Source organism: Oryctolagus cuniculus, chromosome 8, assembly GCF_051225735.1.
Source record: "Oryctolagus cuniculus isolate XC-2025 breed Fujian yellow rabbit chromosome 8, ASM5122573v1, whole genome shotgun sequence".
Classification (NCBI taxonomy): Eukaryota; Metazoa; Chordata; class Mammalia; order Lagomorpha; family Leporidae; genus Oryctolagus; species Oryctolagus cuniculus.
The window spans coordinates 80,459,624-80,479,596 of NC_142874.1; the positions used below are offsets into that span (position 1 = coordinate 80,459,624).

General features: G+C 36.7%; 2 protein-coding genes across 9 annotated transcripts in view; one reads left to right on the top strand and one right to left on the bottom strand.

The window, feature by feature from the left end:
• The window catches only part of ARSJ (arylsulfatase family member J), a 103,400-nt gene that overhangs the window by 78,054 nt on the left and 5,373 nt on the right, over positions 1–19,973 (top strand). The gene's annotated exons all lie outside the window — the stretch shown is intronic.
• The window catches only part of LOC127483154 (uncharacterized), a 193,741-nt gene that overhangs the window by 27,520 nt on the left and 146,248 nt on the right, over positions 1–19,973 (bottom strand). For 2 of the 8 annotated variants that reach the window (XM_089302894.1, XM_089302891.1), the window contains 2 exons: positions 11,441–11,538; positions 6,515–6,740 (listed from right to left, as the gene is read on the bottom strand). The exons of 2 other annotated variants lie outside the window; for them this stretch is intronic. In XM_089302894.1, the coding sequence (XP_089159020.1) occupies positions 11,454–11,538 (85 nt within the window). In that variant the 3' untranslated portion in view covers positions 6,515–6,740; positions 11,441–11,453. Of the gene's footprint in view, positions 1–6,514; positions 6,994–11,440; positions 11,539–19,973 lie in introns of those variants that run through there. 4 more of the 8 variants (XR_016212293.1, XM_089302893.1, XM_051819495.3 and 1 more) reach the window with 3 other exon arrangements.

Below are 19,973 nucleotides of genomic sequence, written 5' to 3' on the forward strand. Positions count from 1 at the left end.
TTTCATTTCAAATATGAAAATTAAACATTAGATGACATTTTCTCAACAACTTAAAATTTACTAGCATATTTGATTTGGGCTGAGTTCTAATTCATACCAAGAATTTCAAATCCATACTTTTCAAACAAATAATCTTTGACTAAGACATGAAATTTTGCTTAATCATAGCATGGCCTCTATGAAGAGACTTAGAGATAATTCCTGGATTTTTAAAATGTTCTTCCTTATAATTGACATTACTTTCCTCATAAACTGTGATGTCAATATTGCTTTTTTTTTTTTTTTTTTTTTTTTACCTTATAGATTCATGTGGTTTTATTTTTTTTTTTTTTTACTTTTATTTAATGAATATACGTTTCCAAAGTACGAATAATGGATTACTATGGCTTCCCCCCCATACCGTCCCTCCCACCCACAACCCTCCCCTTTCCCACTCCCTCTCCCCTTCCATTCACATCAAGATTCATTTTCGATTATCTTAATATACAGAAGATCAGCTTAGTATACATTAAGTAAGAATTTCAACAGTTTGCTCCCACACAGAAACATAAAGTGAAAAATAATAGATGATTTTTTTTAATGATGATGAAATCAGATCAGACCTATTGTCATGTTTAATCCCAGTGAGAGTCAAGTTGGGAGTTGATAGTTTCTTTTCTTTTCTTTTCTTTTTCTTTTTTTTTTTTTTTTTTACAGAGGATCAGTTTAGTATGCATTAAGTAAAGATTTCAACAGTTTGCACCCCCATAGAAACACAAAGTGAAATATATTATTTGAGTACTCGTTATAGCATTAAATCTCAATGCACAGCACATTAAGGACAGAGATCCTACATGAGGAGTAAGTGCACAGTGACTCCTGTTGTTGACTTTACCAATTGACACTCCTGTCTATGGCATCAGTAATCTCCCTATGCTCCAGTCATGAGTTTCCAAGGCTATGGAAGCCCCTTGAGTTCTCCGACTCTTATCTTGTTTAGACAAGGTCATAGTCAAAGTGGAGGTTCTCTCCTCCCTTCAGAGAAAGGTACCTCCTTCTTTGAAGACCTGTTCTTTCCACTGAGATCTCACTCACAGAGATCTTTTTGCCAGAGTGTCTTGGCTTTCCATGCCTGAAATACTCTCATGGGCTTTTCAGCCAGATCTGAATGCCTTTAGGGCTGATTCTGAGGCCAGAGTGCTATTTAGGGCATCTGCCATTCTATGAGTCTGCTGAGTATCTCACTTCCCATGTTGGATCACTCTCCCCTTTATTTATTCTATTGGTTAGTGTTAGCAGGTACTAGACTTGCTTATGTGCTCCCTTTGACTCTTAGTCCTTTCATTATGATCAATTGTGAACTGAAATTGATCACTTGGACTAGTGAGATGGCATTGGTACATGCCACCTTGATGGGATTAAATTGGAGTCCCCTGGTATGTTTCTAACTCTACCATTTGGGGCAAGTCAGCTTGAGCATGTCCCAAATTATATATCTCTTCCCTCTCTTATTCCTACTCTTATGTTTAACAGGGATCACATTTCAGTTAAATTTCAACACTTAAGAATAACTGTGTATTAATTACAGAATTAAATCAGTCATATTAAGTAGAACAGACAAAAAAACTACTAAGAGGGATAATGTATTAAGTTGTTCATTAACAGTCAGGGCTATGCTGATCAAGTCACTGTGATGTCAATATTGCTTTTTCACATTTGGATGGAGATGTATCACAGGGAAAAGGAACTGCTTTGTCTATGTTATCCAGGTAATGGCTATTGTTTGATTTATTCTTAGCACTATCTGATAATTCATTGTTATTTTTTCTGTTTGTTTAATCTCATTGTCTACTTGGACGTTTTCTCCAAGGCACTGTATTTTGTCCATGGCTGTTACAAGAGAGAAAATTTTATGTTGTGTTTGAATCAGGAACTCCTGATTGCCACCTTTATTTCAGTATCTGCCAAGAGAACACTTTCTGATAAAGAAGAGCAGTTATGCTATGTGCTGAGTAATTTACATGAGCCTGGTGATACTATTCCTAAAAGTGAGGGGTTAATAGTAACTATCCCAGTGGCTTTATTTACAGCCTACATAAACAAAATTCCTCAAAACAAGCCTGTTTAATCAGCTTTGTAGTCTCTAGACCTCAAGCCTCTTGGTTAAAAGTTATTTTTCTGGTAGATTAGGCAAATTTTATAGTTTAAAATGAATAAATTTGAGAATTCATTGTCCCTTGTCAGTCAACATTTAACAACAGCGCTTTCAACTAAGGCAAGAAGAAAGAGTGCTTGTGAACTTAAAGAATCGCAACTAAATCCTTTACAAACACACACCCCAGCCCCAGCCCCAGCCCCTTCTGTTATTAAAATGAGTAATAGCCCAGTTTATGGAAGTTGCAAAGCATTTGTATAAATAAGATTCTTTTTTCTCAAGACTTGTCAACAAATAGCCTTGTGTCCCATGGCATTTTGTAATTTTAACCAAAGTTGACCTAAAGTTTGAAACTTGAATTTTTATTTCCACAATGTGGTTTCACAGTAGTTTCACAATTATAGTCATTTAGAAGTGTGTGTGTGTGTGTGTGTGTACTTTTCAGAGGATTTTAAACAATATTTTGCTTTCTCTGTTTGATCAACCTTTATCAGCTCAATACATTATCTTTAGAGTCCAGCCACTCCATCTCTTATAATAAGCCCAGATTTACTGCTCCATTATTAATACCACAGCTTTTTATTTAATGTCTTCTCAAGTTTGTCAAATGCACCAGATTAAATTGTCCAACAATATGAATATGACATTTCTGGTTTCCTGGGTAGCACCGCTATTTAAAAATTCCAAAACTTCATTCTTACTTTAAAACATGATGATGCACATGAAGAAGTTACCAGATTGACTTTATCATAGTAGGCATTCAAAACAGAAAATGTTCATAATACGTATTTCCTCCTGGACTTTTACTTACTAATAAGAACTCATCACACTTCTTCAGTTGGCCTCCTAAGAGGCATACGGGCCTTGGAATTCTTTATGATTTATCATTTTTTAAAGATTTATTTTATTTATTTGAAAGATAGAGTTACAGAGAGAGGTAGAGACAGAGAGAGAGGTCTTCCATCCGCTGGTTCACTCTCCAGATGGCTGCAACAGCCAGAGCTATGCTGATCTGAAGCCAGGAGCCAGGAGCTTCTTCTGGGTCTCCTACATGGCTGCAGAGGCCCAAGGACTTGGGCTGTCCTCTACTGCTATCCCAGGCCATAGCAGAGAGCTGGAACGGAAGAGGAGCAGCTGGGACTAGAACTGGCACCCACATGGGATGCAGGCACTTTAGGCCAGGGCGTTAACCCCCTGTGCCACAGCGCCAGCCCCTGTGATTTATCTTTCTAAACAAAGTTTTCATTTTAGGAGAATTAAGTCTACTTTTTAATGGCTAATAAAATTTCCAATTTATATAATGCCAGAACAAAAAGAACTTCAAGACTGCCTAATTCAAAACTCCGTATTTTATAGCAGAAACTTTGTTGGTCTCTTAAGAGTTTCCCTGATGTTGACTAGTGTATGCCTTTAAGTATGACAAATAGTTATTCTGTTTTGTTTTCTGCCAATGTATGACTAGTCCACAGTGGTAGAGATTTTGCCAAGGGATCCTTGATGTTTATGTTTACTGTGTGTTTTTACAGATGTGTGTTTCAAGCTTGCTCATCTGTACCTAATAGCTACTGAATGCTTTCCTATAGAATATTTTATAATGTTTGAACATTCACACAAACATGAAATATTCTGTGGCAGTCTTTTTATCTTCATGGAAACTGGTTATAAGAGCTAAAGAATTATTATGATCTTTGGCATAATGGTGGTTTTAATTTTCCTAACTCTCAGAAACTAAATGTTGGCTTTAAAGCTCCACTCTAACAACCTTACAAAGGATTATCAACCAGCGTGCTCTCTTTTACTAAAATCAGAAGGGGTGTAGAGCATAGTGCTCTGATTTTAGTTTTTTTCCCAGGGTAGCAGCTTCTTTCTAATGCCTGTAATTTTCAAGGTAGCTTAGCCATACTGGATTTATAGAACATAATTCCTGGTAAATATGGAACTAGTTCACACCCATCATTTCTTGGCCTCATATACCCATCTTTCTGGTTTCTCTCCTGGTCCTGCTGTGTCATGACTCTGCCCTTCTCCGTAAGGTTCCCAGTGCTTTTCTGATGCATTCCTAGCTTTACTAAAATGGTAGAGTTCTGTTGCTAGCAATGGGTTTCTGCCATTCTTCCAACTAACCTAACAAACTTACCTTTCCCACAGCCCCACCCCTCACACGCGTCCTTCCTACCTCATACAGACAGAGAAAGCTAAGTTGAGAAAGGGTATATGAAGAAGCCAAATGGAGAATGACTAAAAAGCAGCTTGGTCCAAATGACACATGCAGGGCTGCCTTGGTTACTTTCACGATATCAACAATAAGCATGTGCTTATTAGCTCATTTCTACATTACATGGATATTTCCTCTACATTAACTGATGTAATCTTTTTAAATAGCCTCGTAGGTTAAATATTGTTCCATTTTGTGGAAGCACATGTGCAAACAAAGAGAAGTGACTCCTCTAAGGCCATATTTGTAACTTTGCTGTTGTTACTCTTTTCTTTGAGCTTTTTGTTATATAAATTTGATTTCAATTCCCAGTAGTCCAGTAGTCTCTCTAGGATTTCTGTCCATTACTAGGACTCATTTCTTTCTACAGCTAAGTCCTGAATTTCAGCTAACTCCTCTTCTGGTCTAGGACTACATCTATCAGCATCAGCACCAGCCAGATATAAAAAGTGATCCTTATTGATTTATTTATTTTAGTATTTTGTAAAAACTAAAACCACTATTGAGTAAGCTGAAGGGATCATTATAGTGAAGTTTCATCACTGATATGGATTATGCCAGGATTGGCAAATTATTTTTGGCCTTGAAAAATAAATTTTTGCTGCTACAGAGTTAGTAATGGACTTTACGCCAAATCTCATGGATTTTTCTAATCATGAAATACTATTTCACAAATTAATTTGTTGTTTAGATTTGGTTATGGGATATTTATGAAATTAGAAAAAAACTAGCATATTATCATAGATTGATATATCTATTTGGGAAATTCTAATCATAAAATAATTTAGAAAAATTAAATTCAATGATTAGAAAATTTGCTTTCTGCCAAAATTCAAATAACCATATTGAGGTCTATATTTTTTTAATATTTTATTTTGTGTGCTAGGCACTATTTATTCTAAGTGCTTCACATGTACAAACTCACTTCATCCTTCTGGTAACTCAATGAGAAAGGTGCTATTATTAACTCCATTTCATGCAAATGAAGAAGTAGGAATAGAAATTCTTTCAAATGAATTTGCCATTTTAGTCCTTAACTGCATTTCTTTACAGGATAGAAATTTCAAAATAAGGCAAACCTAATGAAAAAGGCATATAATATAATTGCAGAGTTATTGGTAAGGATACGTCATATAGAAAACTCTAATGATATATTGAAAAAGTATGAGAAATAACATAATTCTAATAGGTCAAATCATATATTATCTACTTTTCATTCCTCTCTGTTGTCATGAATGATCTATTGTTAATTTGTTTCTAATATGATTTTTTCTGAAAGCTTCTAATATTTATCCAATCATTATACTTTTATATACAATTTAATTTATATTATTATAAAATACCACTAACTTCATTGAAAGTCTGTGTCTTGGCTCCTACTAGAAGGACAACTAAACATTTTACTTTTCAGGATTGCAGAAATTCAAGAATTTTGATAGTTTTGGATTTTATAACACAAATATTGAGAGAACGAACAAGCAAAGGGTAGCATGAGGACATAGGATTCCTCTTGTTGCTCCAGGAAAAGGGGCTTTAGAACTAAGACAAACAGCAGAAAAAGAACTTTTACTGCAATGAATCTTCATGATACTTTCTGGTAGCTTCCTAAGATATAGTCAATATTGGATATGCTTTTCCAGGGTCATAGACAAAGTATTTGTGTCCTATTTTAGAAACCTATTTGTTACATGAATAAAGAATAAGAAAATAATGGAAAAGATGGAATATCCCACCTGCGATTCATCTATTGAGTCGTCTGGTAGATTAAATAAACAGTATTTTATAGTATTACAGCATTCCAAAGAGTTTTTTGTTAACAAGTTAATCCACTTCTGGAATATATCAAGATACATTTATTAAATTAATACAAAAAAACTTTACACAGATAATTAATATATAAACTGACGTTTAATTATAGGTAATTGCAACTCAGCATGCCATAAATATTCCTAAAGATTCAACACCTAGCGTATTTTTTATAAACTATCCTCATTCAGAATGTTTATTTTTTGTAAACATCATGCCAAATAATTGGCAAATGACTCATCTCTCCCTAGAGAGAAATTTGAAGTTTCTTCATATTCCTCCATAGATTTAAAGAAAATGATACACTCATCAAGTTAAAGAAAAAAAAAAAAACTCCATGGGCTAAACTTCCAGTTGACTTTTTTTTTTAAGATTTATTTTATTTATTTGAAAGAGTTACAGAGAGAGGTAGAGACAGAGAGAGAAGTTTTCCATCTGACGGTTCACTGTTCAGATGGCTGCAATAGCCAGAGCTGTGCCGATCCGAAGTCAGGAGCCAGGAGCTTCTTCCAGTTCTCCCACGTGGCTGCAGGGGCCCAAGCACTTGGGCCCTCTTCTACTGCTTTCCCAGGCCATAGCAGATAGCTGGGTCGGAAGAAGGAGCAGCAGGGACTAGAACCAGCACCCATATGGAATGCTGGCGCTGCAGGCCAGGGCTTCAACCCGCTGCAGCATAGTACCGGCCCCAGACAATTAGAAATTTCAATCTAACTGTCACAACGAAGAGGGACACTAGGCAGGATACTGTTTCTCTGGCCCCAAGCAATAGCATCATAGTTTCATTTAGTTTGTTTTTGGTTTTACCACCTGTATACAGTGAAGCAGGAGGAAGAAGCAGCTGTGGGGTTGAAGAATAATGGACAAGGGAGTGAAGTAAGAGAAAATAAAGTAAAATTTAGTTGTTACTAACATTTGCATAAAGTCTTATATTTCACAATAGGTTTTATGTATTTTATTCCATCTAATCCTCCACCTCCCTATCTTATAGTAAAACAAAAACAGTACACCCCATGGAGTTGGTGCATTGCTGTTACTGGTAACTCCTTTACAGAAGGAGAGATTGAGGCATATGTCAAGTAACTTGCTCAAGGTTACATACCCTAGAAGAATAGGATTCAGAATATTTAATTCATAATATTTTAAGTTTTCCTGAAGGCTGGACCGTTTCCACAATATACACTGAAAAACTCCCTAGGATGTCAAGCCATTAGACAGAATGTCCAGAGATAAAGTAAGGCTCGTAACAAACCTTCCACCAACCTGATTTCTAACAAATATCATTTTCTCTCAGGCTACCTACAAAGGAGACATTGGGTTGTGGATCCAATCCTGATACTAGAACAAACTTTTTACCGAAAATAAAGAATTGTCAGAGAGCTTTTTGAGATAAAACTGAGCTCTTTGGTTGGTGTCCTTCCCAGTTTATAAGCAGTGAACTCTCCTGAGAGAAATAATCTGCCTGTATAATGATTGCTTTGCAATCTACTAGTTACTTGGGGGATATCTTCTCTGGGAAAAAGTCTGTGATCTCTGTTATCATAGAGCTGGCCGTCTGTTTTTCATATTTAGTGATAACAGAAGAGGAGACCATCTGCAGGAGGGATACAGGTCGCTGAGATAAAGATGTTGTGATAGCTAGGCAAGCTGGGGAGAATTTCATCCCTGGATGTGTTCAAGGCAATAGATTTTATCTATTGAGATCTTCAGACTATATTTTTTATTTATAGTTTTAAAAATTATTACTATGAAATATTTATACTAAGAAGTTTTGAGAATGATATGGCAAATTCTCTGAATATTTTTCTACATACAGACAGAGGTTAGAGGTGGGCATTTGGTGCAGTAATTGGGACACTAGTTGGAATACCGGCATGCCATAATGGAGTTCCTGGATTCATGAGTCTCAGTTACATTCCAGATTCCAGCTTCCTACAAGAACACACTTTGGGACGCAGTAGATGATGGCTCAAGTTCTTGAGTCTCTGCCAGTAGATGTGGGAGATCCAGATTGACTTCCCAAATCCTGGCTTAAATTTGGATCAGCCCCAACTGTTGCAGGTATTTGGGAAATGAATCAGCGGATGGGACATATCTTTCAATCAGTGAATCAATCAATCTCTCCTTTTAATTAAATAAAAATAATTTTTAAAAAAAAGGTTAAATGAAAATAATTGTACAAAATTAAGGCAGCTATAACTATACTATTATACATGTATTAAAGGAGGGAAATTGATCTATAATATTAATCCAATGAATTCATTTTTGATTGCTAATTTTCTTATTCCCATTTAAAGCTACTTACAAAGTTCAATACTGTGAAATGTAAAATGTCAACTCTATATGTCAGCAGTAATTATTTAATATTTCTAATTTATCCTGTGGTATTCAAAAACGCTAATATCTGTATTTAAGACAGAATCAATAGTTTGCTGTAAGAACTTAGAAAAGATGCAAGTGAAAAAGCAAGGTCACAGATGAATTAGATATTTGCAAAATTATCTTTTAGAAAAAAATCTAATACCTGATAATAGGTACCTGAATGCTTTCTCTAATTACATCTGTCTGAAATTACATGGCTATAGCCTTGAGAACCAATTAATGCAGTTTTTATTCAATAATTCTCTTTATCCTTAACTAAAATTACCTTATAACAGTTTTATTAATGTCCTTTAAAATTAATCAACTAAAAGAATAGTAAATCCGGCTGTCTTGAGGAATAAGCAAATATATTCTCAACTTTCCCTAAATCATAAAAATTGTCCTTTGCCTTTGACATTTAATGTATCATCACATTTCACATAAGGTTATTTGTCATAAACTCACAACTTTTTATGTTCCATTCACAGTTCAATGTTTGGTGAGTTGTGGGTACTTCATTAGTACAGTTTCTGTTAAACTGAATTTGTAACTTGAGGGGAGAGATTGTCACATTTTCACTGCTGAGCCATCTCGGAGTTTCAGTTTGTTTTTATGTGGCTTGCAGCTCAAACACTGACGTGTCCCACATGACTGATGTGAAATGCTTCTGCATTGTGTGGCTAATTTCAGGTGCAAAAAGTATCAGTTATTTGACAGATGTTTTGTAGCCATCGTAAGAAGGAAATAATTCTGTTCAAGAATGTGAGAATGACATCTTTTTTTGTTGGACTAACTTTTAGAGAAACCACCTGTTGAACATGAATGTCAAGCTCTTCATAATTTTCCTTTCTTCAAAGTCAAAGCCATAAAAACAGTATTGGACTTTTTAAATATGACAATTCTATCTCTAGATGAATACCTAATACAGAAGGATCAATTCATGTAAAGGAAAGTGACAGATTATATTTCAAAATAGTTTAAAGTATCTACACTTTTTCTTAGAAAATTTAGGTTAATTTTTTCTTTGAGAATCCTAACTATTATCACTCAGATATCAATTAAGGATATTGTCCTTAATTCATCCTGTCACTAGGGCAGAGTTGGTAGCATCAGAATAGTTTAATATTTAAGCTACTCCCTGGCTAACTCCTCTAATCCCATTTTCTGATTAGACTACATTATATTAAAATGTACTTTCAAAATTATTTAATATTCTGTGGTCATATTGAAAGTAGCAATTTTATGGAGCATTTGTGTCTTTGAAATAGTCTCTACATATTAAATAATTTTAAATGCACTCCTGAAGTACTTTAATTTTACTCTGGAAGCCATTTCACAAATGAGGAATCCATTCTTATGTGAGTAAATATTCATTTTGATAGATGCCGAATAGTCTGCCATTTCTTTGTTAGATCTTTAAAAGTAGGGATCTTCAAAGGAATGATTCCACAAAAAGGAGGGAGAACTTGGGGAAAAAGGAATCACAGAGAAGATCATCCTAGTGGGGGAAAAATGACTTTTGGATGGAAACTATTTCCAGAAAATTAGCACATAACATATGATTTGCAGGCATGTTTCCATGGAGACCAGCAAAGCTATAATCATTGTAGAGAAGGCTTTGATGATATAAATGGTAACATATTATGGATAAACAGGACAACTTCAAGGTCAAACAGTAGGTTCCAATGACCAGGAAAGGCAGGAATTTAAATGTTACCTGAGAAGGTATCTTTATTTGTTTACTTAACAGAGAAAGGCATTTCCTCTGTCTTTGAGGACATATTTACAGAATTCATATAGCTTATTCTGTTCCCTTTCTTCAGTTCTAAAGGTGTTCTTCTGCATAGATGTCCCTACTAGGAAGCACATACTTGATGTGTTGAACAAGTTTAGCTTTCCATTTGGGACTTAGATTTAACAGTTTCCGGCTTTTTAAAAAGATTTATTTATGCATTTATTTGAAATACAGAGAGGGGAATGGGGAAGGAGAGAGGGAGAGAGAAAGGTAGAGATGTGAGAGTAGGAGAGGGAGAAAAATCTTCCATCTACTGGTTTACTCTCCAAATGGCTACAACAGCCAGGTGTGGGCCAGGCCAAAGCCAGGAATTCCATCCTGCTCTCCCACATGGGTGGAAGCAACCCAAGTACTTGGACCATCTACCTCTGCTTCCCAGGAACGTTAGCAAGAAGCTGGATTGAAAGTAGAGGAGCTAGGACTTCAGCTGGCACTCTAAAATGGGATTCCTGTGTTGCAAGCAGTGGCTTAACCTGCTGTACCACAGCACTGGTCCCAGATCTAATCTTTTTTGTATATAAGTTAGTTATTTGCCTGATGAAATTAGTCCCATATTAGTCTGATTAGACTAAACTTTTTTTTAGACCTAGACCCAAATTTCACTGTTTGTATACCAGTTTGTATACCAGAAAGTTAGTTTATCTTCTCCCACAGTTATTATCTTGCTGAAAATGAGCCTCTTCAGCAGTTTTGTATTTATCTTAACATATTTTTTCTATCTATGAACATATGCCAGTAATTCATTCATTCACCAGATATGCACTGATATCCTGTTATGAGCCAAGCATTATTTTAGGTGATATGGATATAGCAGTGAACAAAATCCCTGCTCTCCTGGAACTTCACTTTTTTATCATAAAAATGTAATAATACAATTGATATTCTGTCATAGCCATATGTTCTTTGATTCAACAATATGTCATTAATACTTCACATCAACACTTAAATTCCTGCATTATTTTCTTCCATCCATGCAACTTGAAATTTTCTCCCAAGTATTCTCACAAATTTATATTTATCAATTTTCAGACATGACTCACTACATAGTGGATTTCTTCCCCACTATTCTACTAAAATACATTTATAAGGTTGTGCATGCTTATTGCCAAGTTCAGTGCTTTCTGATTCTCACCTTCTTGGCTCCTCTATAATATGCAATGCAGCCAGCTCTCAAAAACTCTCTTCCACAACTCTGGTTCACACAATAGCTCTGTCTTCTTGCTTTCCTTCCTTTAAAAAAAAGATTTATTAATTTGTTTGAAAGGGAGATGGGAGGTAGGGAGAGAAAAGGAGAAAGGGAGGAGAGAGAGGGAGAGAGAGATCTTCCATCAGCTGGTTCACTCACTAAATGCTCACAACAGCCCAGGCTGAGTCTGGCTGATATCAAGAGCCAGAAACTCTGACTGGGTCTTCCAATTGAGTTGCAGGAACCCAAGGACTTGGGCCATCATTAGCTACCTCCCCAAGCACATTTTCCGGAAGCTGGATCAGAAGCAGTGTAGGTCAAACTGGAACTTCAATATGGAATATGTGTGTCCCAAGCAGCAGCTTAACCCACAGCACAACAATGCCTACCTCCTTCAATTTTGACTCTATTTTTAGGTGGTGTCATGAATAATCTGCCACCTATGAGCTAATGGGTCTCAAATCTTCATTTTTCTCATCCTATATGTCTCCAGGAAGACAGATAACTTACAGGTACCTCTAGGTAAACAGAGCAGGACTCATCTGACCTTGTATTCCCATTCCTCTCTTCAATTTCCTAACTCAGTACAAGAAGCTTCCTTTTACGCAGCCACTTAGACTAGACGTGATAAACTCATCTTTGACATTTCCTTCTTCCATGTGCCCTGTATATATTCTATAAAACCCTCTCAAATGTCCCTCTGCATAATCTGTTCTTCCCCTTATCTCATTCTCACTGTCACTAATCTCAGTTTTGGCTATCAGCATTTATTTCTTAGATTAGGCATATATTCCTTCCCAGATCTCATTGCACTCTTAATCCATCCTTTTAACCAGAGTGATCATTATAATGCAAAGCTTGTAATTGTGTAATTCTCTTTTCGAAAGTATTTCTGTGACTACCCGTGACTTATTTTAATTATGAATATCTTAGTATATCTGCTGTAATCCCATATAACAAGTTGACAACCTTTATAGACTGTAATCTCCTGTTATATGTCTGCATCTCTGCTCTCAGATTCTCACCGTTGGTCCAGAGGACTAGACTCTCTTGCTTTTTGCATTCAAACATTGTGCTTATCTAATTGAAACACTCTATCTTCTCTTCACCTCTGCCTGGAAGACTCCTCCTATGAGAGTCATCTCAGTCTCACATTGTTATGAATGCATTTTTGTATCTGTTCTTCCAGCTGCTGGCAGTACCTGTTTTTGTTCTACATTCTCCTAGGCACTCCTATGAGTATACTAAAATTCAGACCAACCATAGCCCCTCTGAGAGGCTTCCTCGCCCAGCAGCCAGTACTGTAGTGTCCTGTGTTTGTCTACTGTAGCACTTAGTCACGCCATGATAATCCTCTAGTCGCTCATCTGTCTCTCACTAGACTGAGTTTCTCCAGTGCCAGAACCAACTCGATCACCATTGTGAACCCCAAAGGCAACACAATATCTGGCACATAGTAGGATAATGAGTGTTAAAAGAACAGTTCGTTATCCAGTCATTCATGACATGAAAAATTAGGCATAGACTCATTGGGACACCCTTCTTCCAGCTCCACCCACCTGTATAATTAACTGAAAATGTATAATTAACTTAAATTAATGCATATAAATAGATTTACAGTCTTTGAGACAAAGACTTTTGGAAGGAAGTAATAAATAGGCACCTTTCAGAATATGGAAAATTAGTTCTATATTTCTGACATAAATATCCATGTGGCTATTTTTGGTAAACTACAGTTTCTTGTACTTGTTTCCTTTCCTTCAAAATATTAATTTCTGTATTACTGTGGACTTATTTTGTATTCTTTTATTTTATATTCTCTATCCTTGACTTCATGGTCTGCAAAGGACTATTAGGATTCAAATTTTATCCTACTTTTAAGAGTATATGTAATTAGATGAAAACAATAAAATGTGTTAGATCTTCTAATGGAAAAGACAATTTCTAAACTATGATATCTAGCACACCGTGATACAAATTAATATTTAGAAGATTATAAAACTCTTAAAATATTCCATTACCAAGCTGAAAGACCCACATAGTATTTTTCTTTTAAGCTAACTGGAAAGTGAAAATGATGGCTGTTGCTTTTAACCAGTTTGGCATCAATTCTGGGTTTGCTATTGTTCATTTGGAATTTTGTTCACAATGTAGCAAGATGGTGACCAAAAAGCCTACTAACCATTCAAAATTATCTGTGTTGAAGCATTTTATATTATGCAAAGAAAAAAGTTAAATTGATATCAACGTATTGCAGAAACTTCTTTATCAAATACCTATAAATAATACTATACTATAAAGTAAGTTTGGTAAAGCTGTTCTGAAGTTATATGGAAGACTTATCATAAACTCTACCATTGAGCTATAGTCTTCAAATCATGGATTCTTACAGTTATAAGCAGCCGTAGAGGTCAGCTGGTAGTTCTTTTCCACCTCAGGAATCTTTTGAAATATGATCATCTAGCCTGTTTTACTTTTTATGTATTTCTAGATTTTTTAAAATATTTTATTTATTTATTTGAGAGGTAGGGTTACAGATAGTGAGAGGGAGAGACAAAGAGAAAGGTCTTCCATCTGCTGGTTCACTCCCCAAATAGCTGCAAGGGCCAGAGCTGGGCCAATCCAAAGCAAGGAGTAAGGAGCTTCTTCCAGGTCTCCCACTTGGGTGCAGGGGTCCAAATGCTTGGGTCATCTTCTACTGCTTTCCCAGACCATAGCAGAGAGCTGGATTGGAGTAGCTGGGACTAGAACTGATGCCCATTGGGATGCTGTTACCACAGGCTGAGAATTAACCTACTGCACTACAGTGCTGCCCCATATTTCTGATTTAAAATTTTATTTTCACATTGAATTGAAGTCTGCCTCCTCATGATATTATCCAGTGCTTCTAATTCTGTGCTTTGGAATAGAACAAGAAATGAATTGGACTGTTCACCATTTATGAAAGCTACAAATCTAAGCATCAGGGGCAGGCACTGTGAATCTGCAGGTTAAGCTGCTGCTTAGGATGCACACGTCACGTATTGGAGTGTCTGGATCGGAGTCTACTCTCCACTGCTGATCCTGCTCATGTTCACCATGGGAGGCAGGGGAAGAGGGATCAAGAACTTGGATACCACATGAGAGGCCTGGATGGCCAATGGTGTGGACATGTAGGGAGTGAATCAGTAGATAGATCTGTGTTTGAACTCGTCTGTTATAATAACCTTCTAAACAATCTGTGTTTCCATTCTCTTCTTGCTGCACTCCACTTTCAGTACCAGAAGTCTCTAAATAGAAATACATATACCCTAGAGCAACACAAGATGATTCAAGAAGAAATGACAAAAATTCTACTAGTATTTATTTTATCTCATCTTTTAAAATTTCTACTCTGTGTATCTTTTATAGTGTTTATAACTTAGAACAATAGTGCATTGTAAAATATTAAATAAATGTATATATAATACACATTTTAAAATACTGGATACTATTTTCCAGATATATTTTGATTAACACAGAATGGGATTATTACTTGTCAGATTTGCACATTACCTTTATGTAATTTAATATCTTATTTTAGCTCTCATTTCTCTCGTTTGTTATTCATTAAATTCATGGTATGATGTATCCAGTATAACAGATCTATTTACATAGTCTTTTTTTTTTTTTTGACAGAGTTAGACACAGAGAGAGAGACAGAGAGAAAGGTCTTCCTTTTCTGTTGGTTCACCCCCCAAATGGCCGCTACAGCTGGCACACTGCGGCTGGCACGCTGCGCCGATCCGAAGCCAGGAGCCAGGTGCTTCTCCTGGTCTCCCATGCAGGTGCAGGGCCCAAGCACTTGGGCCATCCTCCACTGCCTTCCCGGGGCATAGCAGAGAGCTGGACTTGAAGAGAAGCAACCAGGACAGAAACAGGCACCCCAACCGGGACTAGAACCTGGGGTGCTGGCGCCGCAGGCAGAGGATTAGCCAAGTGAGCCATGGCGCCGGCCTACATAGTCTTTTATATGACTAACTAAAAAAAAAATTTTTAACTGAAATGTCTTCCATTGATCCATTAGATTTTCTTACATTTTTACAAATTTTAAAACAATCTCATATTTGTAGAAAAATTGCAAATACAGTACATTTTTCCTGACTTATTTGAAATTAGTTGCCAACATGATGCCCCATTATACCCAATATTTATTTTATTGTGTTATTTCCTAAACAAAGTTATTCTTCTGTATGAGCCACATACACACCCAAAAAATTAGGAAATTAACATTGCAATTTTCATTTATTTCTGAAAACCTATTTTACTGTGGCTAATTCTCAAAATGTGTCCTTCACTGTAACTATTTTAATTTATATCACATATTGCATTTAATGGTCCTGTTTCATACTACTGTGACATACATAACCTTGACATTTAAAGATTTTAGGCCAGTTATTATGTAAAATGTTCCTCAACTTGAGTTTACCAGATGGTTTAACAGGATAATTTAGTGTTCCTGGCTTTGCTGGAGCATTAGAGAAACAATACTATTTTCTTCTCATTGCATCCTATCTAGCACAATATATCCTAGATGATTATGAGCTTTCCTGTTACTGACACTTCTTGGATCACTTCCTGAGAAAGGTGATGTCTATTAGACTCATCTCTGCATAATTAATAAATGTTTTATCCCATTCCGTATCAGCCTTTGATTATTATTTATTTATAGCAGTATGGACCCAATGTTTCTTTTATTTAATTAATATATTTTTTCATATTGTTTATTTTAAATTTTTATTTATTTTAAATGCAGAGAGACAGAGAGAGGTCTTCCATTCTCCAGTTCACTTACCAAATGTCCATAATAGTCAGAGATGTACCCTAACAATGACAGGAACCAGGAATTCAGTCCAGAACTCATATCTGGCTTGTCCAGACCCAATTATTTGAGCCATTACGTGCTGCCCCCTATGATGTTCATCAGCAGGAAATTTGGATCAGAAATAGAAGATCTGGAACTCAAACCTAGGTACTCCACTTATGGGATGCAGGCATCCCAAAATGTATGTTAACTACTTTCCCAAACACCCACTCCATTATTTATTTCAGTGCTCAAATTGTCCTCCCACATTTGATCACTGAGACCCTTCAATCAGCTTCAGCATCCTTTTTGTTTCCTTTTAGTTTTTTTTTTTTTTTTTTTTGACATGTAGAGTGGACAGTGAGAGACAGAGAGAAAGGTCTTCCTTTTCCGTTGGTTCACCCTTCAATGGCCACTATGGCCAGCATGCTGCAGCCGGCGCACCGCGCTGATCCAAAGCCAGGAGCCTCTCCTTATCTCCCATGTGGGTGCAGGGCCCAAGGACCTGGGCCATCCTCCACTGCACTCCCGGGCCACAGCAGAGAGCTGGACTGGAAGAGGAGCAACCAGGACAGAATCCGGCGCCCCGACCGGGACTAGAACTTGGTGGCGGATTAGCCTGTTGAGCCACGGCACTGGCCCTTCAGCATCCTTTTGACATATTCACTTCAATCTTTGACTCTCTTTACTTCCTATCTGTATTTAATCTTCTTTGCTTCAAGAACGTTTCATATCATTTAGGTTACTTTGAATCTTGATCGTGCTACTTATTAATTAATAAAATGTTCAGGATCATTAGCCATCAGGGAAATGCAAATCAAAACCACAGTGAGGTTTCACCTCACCCCAGTTAGAATGGCTCACATACAGAAATCTACCAACAACAGATGCTGGTGAGGATGTGGGGGAAAAGGGACACTAACCCACTGTCGGTGGGAATGCAAACTGATAAAGCCACTATGGAAGTCAGTTTGGAGATTCCTCAGAAACCTGAATATTACCCTACCATACAACCCAGCCATCCCACTCCTTGGAATTTACCCAAAGGAAATTAAATTGGCAAATAAAAGAGCTGTCTGCACCTTAATGTTTATTGCAGCTCAATTCACAATAGCTAAGACCTGGAATCAACCTAAATGCCAATCAACAGTAGACTGGATAAAGAAATTATGGGACACAAGTCCTTGGGCCCTGTACCCGCATGGGAGACCAGGAGAAGCACCTGGCTCCTGGCTTCGGATCAGTGCGATGCACCGGCCCCAGCGCAGCGGTCTCTGGAGGGTGAGCCAACAGCAAAAGGAAGACCTTTCTCTCTGTCTCTCTCTCTCTCTCACTGTCCACTCTGCCTGTCAAAAATAAAATAAAATAAAAAGAAATTATGGGACATGGACTCTATAGAATACTATACAGCAGTCAAAAAACAATGAAATCCGGTCATTTGCAACAAAATGGATGAATCTGGAAAACGTCATGCTGAGTGAAATAAGCCAGTCCCAAAGGGGCAAATATCATATGTTCTCCCTGATCAGTGACAACTAACTGTACACCTAAAAGGAAACCCGTTGAAATGAAATGGACACTATGAGAAACAATGACTTGATCAACCCTTGTCCTGACTGTCGAGGAACAACTTACTACTTTATTCCTTTTAGTATTTTTTTATTCTACTTAATACCATTGGTTGAACTCTTTAATTAACCCACAATTATTCTTAGGTGTTTAAATTTAACTGAAAAGTGATCCCTTTTAAATATAAGAGTGGGAATAAGAGAGGGAAGAGGAAATGTACAGTTCGGCACATGCTCACTTGCACTTAACCCTAATGGTAGAGTTAGAAACATGCCAGGAGATTCCAATTCAATCCCATCAAGGTGGCATGTACCAATGTCATCTTGTTAAAGTGATCAGTTTAAGTTCATAATTGATCATAATGATAGGATTAAGTGTCAAAGGGAACACATAAACAAGACTAGGGTCTGCTAATAATAACTGATAGAATTAAAAAGGAGAGAACAATCCAACATGAGAAGCAGGATACACAGCAGACTCATAGAATGGCAGATGTCCTAAACAGAACTCTGGCCTCAGAATCAGCCCTTAAGGCATTTGGATATGGCTAAAAAGCCCATGAGAGTATTTCAGGCATGGAAAGCTAAGACACTGTGGCAAAAAAATAAGTTAATCCAAACTTTAAAATTGATCCAGCTATTCAACTAGCTGAAATGGAAGAGTGTGCAAAACAAAAATCTCAATTCCAGTGTACAACCTCAGGATTTATAACTAAAACTTATGTGTGCAATTAAATTATTCTGTTTGTTTTGTTTTTCTTTGTTTTTCATATAAATGGAATACCACCACCTGCTCCACAGATTGGTGTAGGCCAGAGATGAGCATATAAATGAACATTTTCTGTATTGCATTAACTGGTGTTAAAGATTATCATCCTTATTCTCAATTGTAGTGCTATCATACAGTTGATTTTCCATTATTTTTAGGAATTATGAGCAGATATTTCATATGTGATCTTTCCTAAGCTATTTTACCCAATGCTGGTTGTTAATATGTATAAAGAATCTGTAAAAAGAATAGGAAGTGAGGAACTAATAAGCTTCAAGCACAAAGAAAGGAAGACAGGATAAGGAGATGGGAAAGCTAGTTGCTTGGCTTGATCATTTTGCACAGTGTGTGTGTGTGTGTGTGTGTGTGTGTTGTATAATATTGCACCATACTCCAATCAAATGAATAAGTATTACATACTAATCAGAAATATTTTAAGAAAAATTTTTAAAAAGAAGATGAAACTAACTTCATGGCTTTTTCTTTTTGACTCTAATTTTCTCCTTTTGAAATGCTCTCACAGCATTCACTAAAAAAAAAAAAAAAAGTAAACAATTCTCAACCTTTTCTGTGATTAAGGTAAGCTTCATTCCCCAGTTTTACTGGAAAGTTAGAACAACAACAACAAAAAACTCTTCAAGACCTCTGGCATCTTTCCTCTGCTCCTTGATTCTTCCAGAAATACTAGTGTTAACTTTTAGAAAGAAGGAACAGATAGAGTATCAGAGTTGGCACCACAGGTTCGAGAACCAATTTCACAGCCTCTTGGGACTGGTGGAGAGGTTGTAAAGGATACAACAACTTCTGTACATCTCTATTTGCACATCTGTAAAATGGATATAAAGAGTTTTTTTTTTTCTTTTAAAGATTTCTTTATCTATTTGAAAGTCAGAATTAGAGAGAGAGGGAGAAACAAAGAGACATCTTTCACCCACAGAACATCCAGTACTGGGCCAAGCCAAAGCTAGGATCCAGGAACTTCTTCCAAGTCTCCCATGAGTGTAGCAGGGGCCTAAGCACTTGGGCCAGCCTTTGTTGCTTCCCAGGCCATTAGCAGGGAGCTGGATTGGAAGTGGAACAGCCAGGACATGAACTGGCACCCACATAGGATCCTGGCGTCATAGGTGGTGGCTTTATCTGTTACCACAACACCAACCCTCCAGACATAAAGAGTTTCACTTCTCATCATTGTAGTGAGTATTATATAGAATAATACCTATGAGAGAAAGTCTATTAGTAATATGAGATCCAGCATTCTGGAGTAATAATAGTAAAAGCTATCATTTATTGGGAATACTTTTCTTACTAGATTTTTCTCTG